At 43.3% G+C, this 12,968-nt stretch overlaps 3 protein-coding genes across 6 annotated transcripts in view; 2 read left to right on the forward strand and 1 right to left on the reverse strand.

Annotated features, from left to right (window-relative positions):
- nherf1b (NHERF family PDZ scaffold protein 1b) overlaps nucleotides 1–7,476 on the forward strand; it is a 57,767-nt gene extending 50,291 nt beyond the window's left edge. The window contains exons 5-7 of one of the 2 annotated variants that reach the window (XM_079521324.1): nucleotides 398–441; nucleotides 4,638–4,757; nucleotides 4,901–7,476. In XM_079521324.1, the coding sequence (XP_079377450.1) occupies nucleotides 398–441; nucleotides 4,638–4,757; nucleotides 4,901–5,044 (308 nt within the window). In that variant the 3' untranslated portion in view covers nucleotides 5,045–7,476. Of the gene's footprint in view, nucleotides 1–397; nucleotides 442–4,637; nucleotides 4,758–4,897 lie in introns of both variants that reach the window. The other variant, XM_079521323.1, reaches the window with a different exon arrangement.
- Nucleotides 7,477–7,771: 295 nt separating this feature from the next.
- atp2a1 (ATPase sarcoplasmic/endoplasmic reticulum Ca2+ transporting 1) overlaps nucleotides 7,772–12,968 on the forward strand; it is a 54,084-nt gene continuing 48,887 nt past the window's right edge. For 2 of the 3 annotated variants that reach the window (XM_079521255.1, XM_079521254.1), the window contains exon 1: nucleotides 7,772–7,903. The gene's annotated coding sequence lies outside the window, so the exon portion shown is untranslated. Of the gene's footprint in view, nucleotides 7,908–12,968 lie in introns of all 3 variants that reach the window. The other variant, XM_079521256.1, reaches the window with a different exon arrangement.
- LOC306937016 (eukaryotic translation initiation factor 3 subunit E-like) lies at nucleotides 11,047–12,390 on the reverse strand (the record flags this gene model as incomplete). The annotated part of the gene is made up of 1 exon (XM_079520693.1): nucleotides 11,047–12,390. One exon carries the CDS (start codon nucleotides 12,388–12,390, stop codon nucleotides 11,047–11,049), a length of 1,344 nt encoding a protein of 447 aa, XP_079376819.1.

Raw genomic sequence — 12,968 nt, forward strand, 5'->3', positions numbered from 1 at the left:
AGGGGACTAGAATGAGTCAGTAAGCTTGGGTCCGGTCCAGTACACATTACGGTAGTGTTGGCTGCATTATTGTTGGGCAAGTTATTTGGGTAATAGTAACGAATGATCCTTTTATGCCGCATTCACACTGAGCATATACAAAGATATACAGGTGACCATTCTCTTTTCCAAATGGAGGCCCGGCGACGTGAGGATAGGACGACTACTTGTACATCCGGCGACAGCTACAAAGCTTTCAACTTCAGATACAACAACCGCTACATTACAAAGCTACAAATTATGCTTGCGTTGCTGTGTATCTTTTGTACGTGTCCGTGGTGAACGCAGCTTGAGGGGGTTCTCTCTTGTGTTGGGCATTTAAATGTGTGACTGATGGGTGTATGTTGGTGTGTTGCAGGTCCTCTGCCTGAGCCGGTCATCAACGGAGACATGGAGGACAAGGTAGGATCTCTCATTCATCATCACTCATCATGATAATGTCCCAAACTGTTACTTATCAGGATTCAAATTCAAAAGTTAAAGCTAAAATATGGAGATAATGAGATTTCTTTTTAGAAAACTTAGGTTAGGATTTTTTTTTTTGCCTCGGGTCTACATGGGGTAAGTCAATTTTGAATTCCATTACTACCATTACTTGTAAACAGAGTATTTCTACATTGCAGTATTGATGCTTTTACTTTAGTGTGAGTACTTCTTTCTGGCTCCTGCTTTGCTTCTGTGCAGTTAGCACTCTGTCTATAGACTAAACACCCTCAGGGCAAATACAGAGGTTCTTGCCATGAATTCTCTGGCGTTTGTTTGTTTGAAACTGCGTCCCGTTCCAGATAGGCAGGGTTTGTGTCACTGTCGACAGCTCAGGCAGCAGGTCATCAATCACAGAACCGTGTTGACGTCCAAAAACCAAACCCACATATTGTCTGGCGTTTTGTATGGTTCAACTATACAGTGTGTTAGTTAGGAACTCCACCCATGTGGTGCGTTTTGTAAATTAGGCTTCGTACACACATAAAGAACAACTGTGCTGTGCTCTGCCTGTGTTTCATGGCCGCCCCAATGCTTTTCCAATGGAAGTCACGTGGGTTTGACCAAACACTTGTGTTTGATTGCCCCCTCTCCCCCCATCACACACAACTGTTTGGTCAAACCACGTGACTTCCATTGGAAAAGCATTGAGGCGGCCATGAAACACGGACAGCACAGAGCATGTTCGTCTGATATGTCTGTACGAAGCCAAACTCTCCTCCCCCCCACACACACACACAACCAAATGTATAGTTCCAGTGAATGACTGACTTGACCCCAACACTTGTATGATGGACTTAGAGCAGAGGGATGTGATAACAAACTGTGGGGCTAGCTTGAAGCCACACACACACACGAGTGTGGAGCAGTTAGGGAGAATTCATTGAGCTGCTTCATGTTAATCCTGGAAAGGTATTAGCTATAATCCTTATGGGTGCATGCACACTCATCTACTTTTACTGTAGATCGCAAGCACACACACACACACACACACACACAGACACACACACACACACACACACACACACACACACACACACACACACACACACACACGTTTTTGTATTACTTTGTTAAGTAGTTTGCTATGAGTAGCACAGCTTTGGTAACTAAGGGACTGATACATTTTTATTGGAAGGTTCACTCTGGAGAAAAATGGGAACCTGTGAGATAATATTTCATGGGTTCATTTACTAAAGGTCTTGGGAGTGGAAGAGGGTAGGCAATGGCATAATAAACCTCGGCTTCAGCCTACACCTTTCTCTGTGCCATTTTGTATTAAACTAAACAGCATTTATTCATGTTCTGTAAAAAGGAACATCATTCACAATTCATTAAAAGGCTAAAATAAAATAAATGCCATTCACGAGAGCTAAACGATATTGTCGCTGTCGTGCAGACACCTGTATCTACAAATGATGTAGGCCTATGTTTTAATTTATTTCACCCATTCAAACCGGGAAAGCATCTGTGTCATTTTAGATTTGTAACTATTAAAAAATCTATCTATTTTTAAAGCGAACGCAAATCTTTAATTGCTTCTGGGGGTCCCTGGAATAAAATATTTTGAGATGGGGGTCCGCGGCCAAATACATATCATATCATATCATATCAAAAAAAAAATGTAATCGGCCTCAGGGCTGCTTCTTCATACGAGTGTCAAGCAGAAGTAGTGATACTATTATTATTATTATAGATTCAAATATATTTCTACTGTTACTGAACATTTCCGTAGCATTTCTTGAAAAGTCATGGGTTTTTTGTTGGACACACATTTTCCCATCCGGCCGCGACAATATGGTCTTTGTCGGGTGGAAACCTCATTCAAATTAAAAGAGCAAAAGTATATTATACTACTAGCTCAGCTCAGTGCCACGTTTAGAGCTTCCAGATCTGCTACTTTTGATGCTTTTGTGTGACGCTGCTGTAGTGTGATAAAGTAGCGGGCGTTTATTTATGGAAAGAAGTACCTGAAGCTGGCGTTAAGGTGTGGCACTCCACCTCAGCAGGTCTAGCGCCTTGAAAGGGGGATACAGTAGACCATGGGTGCCCAAAAGGTAGATCGCGATCTACCAGTAGATCACAAGGGCTGTGCAGGTAGATCACATTACATGCCCCTAAAAAAATATATTTAATTTAAATTTTGCCACTTGAATTAAGGTGACTTGATTGACATTTAGAAGGGCCTGTCAGCTCAAACCCACAATGTATTACTTTGTTTTCAAGTGCACAAACGTCAGTAGCATTACAAAGTTATATACTGTGGAGTAAGGAAACAGCAAGACAGGAGACCTTGGTGCGTCGAGGTAGTTTACTCACTTTCCACATACAAAATATTACAGTACACACAGTCGGTAGAAAGAAAAACCCTACCAATTCCATTTTCTTTCTATTTCCCATTCCAAGTGTGTTTGTCTTATGTCTTACTGTAGCCTATGTAACGCCAGCGCCGCATGAAACATTTCAAAGATTTCTTTTCAGACAAACATGTCCACCATAAGATGAACCTAAATAGATTTGAATGGGGTTTCTAGGTGTAAGTATGTAGGACTAGTAGCATGCCAAAGTTTGTGCTATTGAGAATGCATTGGGTGTTTAAGTTAAATACGGGGGGGACATATTTTGACAGCAGAAACTGCCTGTCATAATTTCTCCCCCTCCCTATTCCAAAGCCCCCCCAGGTACATTATATATTTAAACTATTTTCAGCAATGGTACACTTATTTTTTCAGTGGGTAGATCTTGTTGAGCTGGTCATTTTGAAAGTAGATCTCACGTCATAAATGTGTGGCACCCCTGCAGTAGACGCTCTCGTTGCTCAGGCAGATACTGACAATAAGTCACTTGGACCTAATTTACTTACTATCTCAACATCTAGTCTCCGGTCCGCTGCGGCTCCCTGCCGCTCAAGGCGTGCTGCCTGTCAGGTATGTTAAGCAGTGGTGGAAAAAGTGCTCACATTTCTTGCTTGAGTAAAAGTATCAATACTGCAATGTAGAAATACTATGTTACAAGTAAAAGTCTGGAATTCAAAATTGACTTGAGTGAACGTGCAAAAGTATTGTCTATATATATATATATATATATATATATATATATATATTGTATATCACTGAATCAATTAACAACTTAAGTGTTATGTTACAATTTGTTGTGCAAAAAAATAGTGAAGAGAAAATAGCTGATCTTCAAAGCTCACAAATGAAAGGTGTCCTGTACAGTGTGGGGATTATAGGGACCAGGTTTGCAGACGTGTCATTCTTAGTCAACAGGATTTAATTCGTTCCTCCCAGTCTGTCAACCAGTGGTTCAAGGACTCTCGCAACTCTGAGGTACACTCTCAGAGTTACAGACCAATTACTCTACCCCAAAACACTTTTGGTATCTACTGGTGAAGCCACTGTATGTTAGTGAATAAACTTCATAAGGAAAGGCTGCCTCCAGGTGGTGGACTATAGTACTGCACATAAATTACGCACAGCCTCAGAAGCCCTTCTGATTCCATTAGTGCCATTCAAAGACCACTAAATATACTGATGCTCTCTAGAAATATACTTATATATATACTTATATACTTATTTTAATCTTTCACTATATTTTTCACAATAACCATTACACGTACATTTTTTTTCTAAAAACATTTTTTGTGTCTGACCCCAAATCACGCAAGCAGCAGAAATGTAATGGAAACATATTGAGTTATCGATTTTAGCCACTTTAAAGCCCAGCATCCGTATTTTGGGGAAAGGTTTTGCCGAAGAAGAAGGGGGGGGGGGGGCTTTTCTTCCTTTATTGATAGTATATATTCATCTTCTATCTATAAATGCACTAAGTCTCTGTGCCGGTGTCGAGTCCGTCCGATCGCCAGTTGTCCAGAACCAGCACAAAAGCCTCTGCCCAGGCTCCGGACAGGGCCCAAATCCAGATCACCCCTACATCTCCATATATGGAGCTGGCCTGTTCTGAAATCACAAATCACAATGATGTTCTGACTCACAATGATGCGCGACTTCGCCCTTTATTAGCCAATTGATCACACCTGAGTGATCACCCACCAACGGGCACTGTTCTAGAAATTTTGATTGATTGATTGATTGATTGATTCCCTGTCCCAGGTGAACGGTCGCGTGGCCAAAGAGGCAGAAGGGGACTCGAAGCTGTCAGTCAGTCCGTCTCCATCGAACGCCTCGTCCAACACCTCTCTGACAACCCCGCCAATTAACAACACACCTGAGGTAACATGCACATACTGTCACAATCAGCTTTATTGTCACTTTTGAGCCATCTCTGCCGAGTACAGATAACACGGTCATGAATTAAGCTTTGTTCCTTCCTTCCTTCCTCTCTTCCTTCCTTCCTTCCTTCCTTCACTAAGGAGTCGGAGCAGATGCCCGGCGATGCCATCCCGGCCCTCAACCTGACGCTGCAGCAGGTGAAGGAGCGCGCTCATCAGAAACGCTCCAACAAGAGAGCCCCGCCCATGGACTGGACCAAGAAGAATGAACTGTTCAGCAACCTATAGAGAACACACACACACACACACACACACACACACACACACACACACACACACACACAGACACACACACCAAGACATACTCAAGACACACACACAGTCACATCTCTGTTGTAAACATGCTCACATAGATGTGAGAAGTTTTGAGAAATATAAACCAGCAGTTAGGAGAGAGAGGGATATCTGTAAAATATAGTGTACACTCAGATTATTATTATTATTATTATTATTGTTGTTATTAACTTCCAGTTATAAATGATGTACTACTAACAATGAACGACGCATAATGCCAATGTTGGAAAGAGAAATAGAACAGATTAAAAGTGTGTGTGTGTGTGTGTGTGTGTGTGTGTGTGTGTGTGTGTGTGTGTGTGTGTGTGTGTGTGTGTGTGTGTGTGTGTGTGTGTGTGTGTGTGTGTGTGTGTGTTTGTGTGTGCGTGTGTGTGTGTGTTTGCGTGTGGGTGTGTGTGCACGCATGTGCGCGTGCATGCGTGTGTACGTGCTTGAATCAGTGCTTAATGGACCCTGTCAGTCAATGCCGTACACTGTACACTTTGTGAAACCCCCATACGGACTTGATGTCGCTGTCGCGTGGAAACCTTGCAAAACTGTAAAGCTCTCGTAAAACTTGTCATTGGTTCAATATGTATAAAACCCACAGACATATTTAACACAAAAGATTTCTTTGTTGTTGTCGAATTCCTGAGGCAATAATTCAATATATGCGGTGTATGTCCCGATCCCGATACCGAATACCGATATCAGTGTTGTGATCTCGTGTTGTGTTTATAGCTAGCTATATATCTCACTCAAATGTGCACTTGCAGGCAACTCGAAAGCAAACTCCACATGCCCCAACATTTTATTTACCTGCCATAGTGTCAACCCCTTACCCCTGTGTCGGATCTGTGGTTAGACTGGCAAGATGTGTCTACTAATGGTTCAGAGAGAATGTTTTAAGTATGGTTTTACTCTTGTTAAGTCTCCTATGTACTTCAATTAGTCAAATATTGGATTATTGACTCAGGCACAGGAAAATAAATACCAATGATTTAAGGTATGCCTTTAACCACTTTCACATTCACTTTCAAAATGTTTCATCTGCTATCTTTGAAAATTTTCTAATAATATTTGAAGGCATGTGTAGAATCGGCCTCAGGTCTTAAAAACAGAAAAGTTTAAATATGGAGATACAGTTCAAGGTTTCTGCTCAACGGCAACGATGAGTGTCTTTTATTAGAATGACAATATGGGACCAACCATGTAAACCCGCCTGACAATCACTGTTCATCTGTCCCAAGTTCCTCCTGTTTCTGTTTCTGCGACCGAATGTGTGGTCTTCACTTTGAAATCGCACACTCCGTAAACCACTTAAGGCCTACATACGTGTGGTCATACAACGAATAGTGGGAAATAGTGGCGATCTACAAGCTCACAACGCATCGCACCAAGCGCGTGAGCTTGTAGATGTGCTATTGCCACTCCTTTGGAACATTGTGTCATTTTCTTGAGGGATGCCAGGGTTAAAGTGGTAATAACGCAGGGTCATTCATTCTCTGCCAGGGTTAAAGTGGTAATAACGCAGGGTCATTCATTCTCTGCAGTATCTTCAGCGATTGAATTAGCAAAATCTTTACTGAGATTTTCCCCATTCAGGAAGTCAATTTCCAGTCAATTTCCTGAATCGAATGCTGTGAATGAGATTCGACCCGAAACTCTGATCCGACACCAGAATGCCAACCGCTTCTCGTCCGTGTTTCATCTGGATACTTTAACTTTATTGATAATGAAATAATGTTTATGTACAATTACACGCAGTACATTGTCACACTAACATCAAAACGATTATACGCAATAAAGCCAATGCCTTATTTCTATAGAATAAAGCCAATGGCTTTTATTTCTATACTTCATCTGGTGCATTTCGCTAAGCCAGACCTTTGACTAAATGTGAAATATTTAAGTAATCCATACCATCCGTACCATGAGGCCTAATTTATGCTCCGTCGTGCGACCAAGTATAAATCTGGCTAAAGTGTTGCCATGGTGATCTTTGTATATTATTGCTATTCCTTTTGTGTTTCTGCCATGTTCAATTGCTACTGGCAAAACAAAAACAAACAAAATGCTTTCTGAGATTTTTACACATTTCTATAGATGTCTTTAAAGGCTGATCGAATTATGTAGCTTTGTATATCATGTATGTTTTAAACGAATGTCTGTGCTTCCTGTAAAGTTTTGGAATGAATCCCCAAAGCACTGCTTTAACTCCAGAGACTGGTTTATTGACTCTTACTCCCCTAGATTATTAAGCATTTTTGTTCAGTATTGAAATGATTTTTTTTTTTAAAGATTGAATTATGAATTATATGAAGAGGGCTTGTGTGAGCAGTGCGGTATTTCTATAGGCCTACTGTAATAAACTTGTCTTCACAACATTGTGCCGTGACGTTGACGTACTGTATGTGTTCAGTCGTGCTGAAACAAACCTGCTGGAATATTCTAGGCTGCAGATGCAAACAGTAAAGAGTAACAGTAAGAGTAAGAGTACTGCTAAAAAATGTATTTAGCAAAAATCAGCCTCCTGGTGGCACTATAACAGGCCCGTGTGAAAACAAAAATGTTTTTTTGTAGCTAGTCAGAGTTGAGCCTCAGGGGCCACTGTAGGATGCTTGCACTGTCACTTCCTCATTATCAATCAGTGTGACTATTTAAAGGCCTTGCAGTCAGTCTACCAGACTGGCTGCTTGGTGTTTCTGGCCTGCCTGTGGGTCTTCAGAGCTGCCTTATGTCTGGTGGAGTCTGGAGACAATAAGAGAAAGTCCAAAAGAGAGAAGACTGATGAGAAAGAAAATATTTATCTGAGTATGTATGTGATTTTAATATGTATAATTTTACTGCTCTGTTCATACTGTCTTTGCCTTTGTGTTTGTACTTTGTTTCCTGCACCACAGGGTTAGCTAGCAGCAATTCTGGATTTAGTTTGAACTACTTAATACCACCTGTGTAGCAAATAGTGCACATTTTGGTACAGAATAGTATTACTACTAATTGGTATTTATGCTTGTTTTAGTCTATTTGTTCATAGTATTGATTTCGTGTGCACCCTGCCGAGTACGCTTTGTGTGTTTTTAGAATTTCATATTCATTTTATATTCGATACTACATTTTCAGCCTGCTATGCAGCCTTCAAGTATTATTTAACCACCTCAACTCCAGCATCCATAGTCTGATCTGCAAGCTCACAACCCTTCGCACTTGCGATGCTTTGTGAGCTTGTCGATCGGCTATGTCGAGAGAAGATATTTAATGTAGAGCGAAAACAGAAATACACTAGCATAGAGCCCTGAGGGACTCCGGTCAACCATATAGGGTTTAAGTGGTTAAGTTCTCCATATATAGACATGTGACATTTGTGACGTCCACCGTCCACCCACAAGGATATTTTAATATAGAGGATACCAGTAAGACGCCTAAAGGGCGAGGTCGCGTGCACGCATCCGCTTGGGTGACAGCAGACTGCTGGGCCAGCGCTGGCACTTTGGAATGGGGGGTCAGATTAACATATCAGAATGGGTGACAGCAGACTGCTGGCTGAGCGCTGGCACTTTGGCATTGGGGGTAAGATCTTAACTTTCATAACTCTAGTCTAGAGTTTAAATGGACAGGTATCAGTCAAAAGGGAGACATCGAAGAGGAAGGATGGATGGGGAAGGATCAACATATGGAATGTCAGAACAGGTCAGCTCCATATATGGAGATCTAAGGGTTTGAGGTTTGAGGTCAGATTTGGAGTTGCGTGACATCATCAGGGATCTCCATCCCTGATGATGTCACGTGCTCCATCGCTCATGATGTCACATGATGTCACGTGCTCTCTCACCTGGGGTATGACCAACACACAGGAAATGCGCGATTTGCATGCTGTCACCCAGGCGGATGCGTGCACGATGTGTGCACGCATCCGCCTGAGTGGCGGCAGACGGCAGACTGCTGCGCTCAGGGCGAGCGCTAGCGCATGGGTGGTCAGATCAACATATGGAATGAATTCTGTACTGGAGCATGTCTTGAGTGTACAGAGTTTGATGAGGTCAGATCAACAAGAGTTGCTGGCCGACTACATATGCAGATCTAAGTGATGATCCAGTCTTCTCCATGTATGGTTATCCAGGGTTAGATGAGGTAAGTGTCGTGATCTTCATATATTATGGAGATGGCCATATATGGTGGCGTGACATGCCACGAGCCGTGATGTCATGAGGCGTGACCATATATGGAGGCGTTAAGGGTCTCCATGACATCACGTGTTGTCACGAGGTCAGATCCATATATGGAGATCTAAGGGTGTCCATGATGTCACAAGGCATGATGATTGGCAACCATATATGGTGGTGTGACAGACACGGGACGCAGGATTTCATAGTAAATGTGACCTAATGAAATGATAGAAGTCATGTTTGGCTTGAATGTCAGCAGTAAAGTCTTGCAAACTTCTGGACGTGACCGAGTAATTATTTTGTTTTATAACAGAAGTCGATGGAGGCTGTGGTCACATTCTGAAACCTTGCCCAAAAATGCCCAAGTTTTGGAGTCATAGAGATATGTCATTAATATTCTGAGATATAGTGGATCCACATAGGCCTATAGCTTCCTAGTTTCCATTGTAGGCATTGTTTGAGTGGCACTAGCCCCTCCTATATTCAGCTATAGTGTAGATTTTTGTCTTACACAAACATTACATTCCCATTGACAATGAATGGAGAATTTATGTCGTATGTAGATGAGCAAATCAGCTATTTCTGTCCTACACAAAGATTAAATTCCCATTGACAATGAATGGATGATGTATGATTCGCCTTCACACGGGTGTGATCTTTGAGTGGTGCAGCCACTCCAAGGAACAGCAATGTCCGTCCGTCCCTATGTCCGTATGTTTAGGGTACCAACAGGTGCTAAAGTGGCACTGTTGAGCTAGAAACAGGGAGAGAGAGTGTTGCACTGTTTGCACTATAGTCAGACACCCACTATAGTCAGACACCCACTACAGTCAGACACCCACTAGTCCGACACCTCAACAGCACCACTCAGTTCAGACTGGTCTGATTTTAAATTGGAAAGTCTGAATTTAAATCTGAATTTACAATAAAATATTTAACAACCCAATATTGCGTTAGGCCTAAACCACTAAGTATATAAACATGTTTAATTGATTAAAAAAAGCCTGGTACAGAGGCATCTACGTAAATGGCGGTAGACAAATGAATATGCATATAAACACCATGAACAAATCATGATGTGAAGCCAGCCAGACCACTCAAAGGAGGGCCAATTCCTGATCAGCTGATCAGTCCCATGCTCAGTCCATCTGATTGGTGCGGGCTATTTAAACCTCCCTGCTCACAGCTCATTTGCCTTGCTGCTCTGCTATGCTGCTGCTTCATGCTCTGCTCTATGAGGTCTTACGCCAGATGACCTGCCTGTCATGCGGTACTGGCCCATTTCAGCGGCTGAGGTGTCCGGGTGTCTCTGTCCCCGTCCGCCTGGCCTGGGATCTCTGGCCTGTGATAGATAGCTGCGTCCTTCTCTACAGGCTGCAGTGCTCCCTATACTATATTATAAGCTATTTTCTGCAAAGCTATTTTCTGCAAAGTATAAATATTTAATGTCGAGCGAAAACAGAAAAGTGTTTAAATGCACCCGCCACTCCCACACTCGGGTGCATCGCATTCTCCCCGGTGTGTTTTCGCCCAGGTGCAGCCAGGTCAGAGCTGGTGTCAGTGGTGGACAGGGAAAATGTAACTACCAAAACATGCAACTCGACTCAAACATTCATTCCAAAGTGTTTCCAAGCGAAACAATACAAAATACAAACGTGCAAAAAATATACAACAAAAATAACGCAACTAAACTAATTAGTCCAAACCACACAAATACAAATCGGGTAACTAATTTCTCCACCAGCTGACAGAGATGATGCATAGATAAGAGACGGATAAAAACATCTGTCTTCAATCGATTCTATAAAACGCAGTTTCTTGACCTGTCCAGTTTGGAGTCTCGTTCCTGTTGCTGTGGGACTGCTTCTTCTCTACGTTCATGGCCAACGTTTGGATGCGGAAAAAGAGGCTCTTGGTCTTCTCAATCACCTGCTGGTAGGGCGAAACGGCGTTGTTCCCCATCACCACATGACCCAGCTCAGAGTCTATCTTGGCATCTAGCCTGGCGTTCCGGATAAGGTTCACAATCCATCTCTCGGCCTCCTCGGGCGTCATGTTCAGCTTGTCTGCCAGCATGCTGATGCTGATGCACTGATGTATCCTGCAGAAAGTCTCAAAGATGAAGAGATGGGCATTCTCAATGAAGTCCTCCCGGCAGGCAACCAGGAAGAAGTCGTTCGCAAGAAGCGACCCACACTCCCTTAGCTTCTTCTGGGCACTGTCAAAGTCAAAGTTCACGTACAGGCACTCCACAAACTCTGTAACTGGGTCTCTGTATGTGTAAGACTCCTGCTGTATAACCTTGACCAGATCTTTCAGAACCTGCCAACGCTTGCGGACGTCCTTGTTTGTGATGACCGCCGCGGTGAGGTAGCGCAAGACGTGCGGGCACATGGTCTGAATGGTGTTGAGGTATTGAGGCTGATAGAGGAAAACATCAATGATGTTGTCTCTGCCTTTGGGGTGGTTGAAGAAGACAAACAGTGACCAGTGAATGAGCCACGTCCTCTGCTGGAGAGACTGCAGAGCGGAGCTAACAGAGTTGTTGTCGATGGTCTCTCTCAGGCGGATGAGGTCTTCCATGGCAGCATCCCAGTTCTGTGTGAGTATCTCGGAGGCCAGCTTGCCCCACAGGGAGCTCAGGGCGTTTCTATCCGTGGCCGGGACCAAGACGCGGAAGAAGTAGAGGTATTCGGCTGCTCCACAGTAGTTTCCACACTCGTACTGGAGCTTGGCATATCGATACAGGGTGTCCAGGGACTTCTGGCGAAAGTCGTGTTTCTCCGTCAGATAGTTGAAGAGCGTCCGTCCGTCTCTGGCAGACTGGACTTGCCGGACCATCTCTGGGTCCTCAAACATCTTCACAATGGGTTCTGTCTCCGACTGGAGCTGTCTCAGTTGAGCCACCACGGCTGTCCTCTTCTCCCGTAGAGTGTCCCCGCAGTTTATGGAGAGGTCTTTGTACACGTCCGTGGCGAAGTCCACCATGTTGGTGTGAGTGGCGAGGTCCAGCTTTCCATGAAGCAGCTCCTGTTTATTATAGATCTCTTTGTTGGAAAGAAATTCCAGCAAGGGGAATACAAGATGCCGGTCCAAAAAATTGGCAATTTTCGGGGTGAGATCATACTGGGCCATCCTAACTTTTCTTTGCACAAAGTGAGTCCACTGAGCGACCTGTGGCAGATATAACAACACAGCTGCAGTGACGTATGAACAGCATACATCACTCAAGGGTCTGTGTTGTTTAGAGAGACCCCTAAATGCGTGATTCAAATTTGACACTGCATCCATGATTTGTGCCAGTTTTTGCTCAACGGGCCCAGTAGGCTGCACAGACAGACAGGCAGGGGCTAAAACATAATCTCCCATAGCACATGCGCAGTAGTCTAGGACAGAAAATCTTCCATTATAGGGATATACAGTATAGTGATACAGCTATATAAGGAGAGATGATAATTTTGATGCAACAAAGTTCACCCATTTTCTACTGGCTATAAACCTGTGATGTGTAGAAGCGAACCCACATCACATGTGTGTCGGAAAGCACTTGATGATGTTAATGTTCACCATTGACAACATGGTTCAACAGAACTATAATAAAACACAGTTTTTATACACTGCACTAGTGCCCGGTGTCGAGTCGGTCGGGCCCACAGGATTCAGAACAGCCACAAAAGGCCTCTCTGGCTGGGCTCTGGACAGGGCCCCTGCCC

This window comes from Electrona antarctica, assembly GCF_951216825.1.
Source record: "Electrona antarctica genome assembly, chromosome: 14".
Taxonomy (NCBI): domain Eukaryota; kingdom Metazoa; phylum Chordata; class Actinopteri; order Myctophiformes; family Myctophidae; genus Electrona; species Electrona antarctica.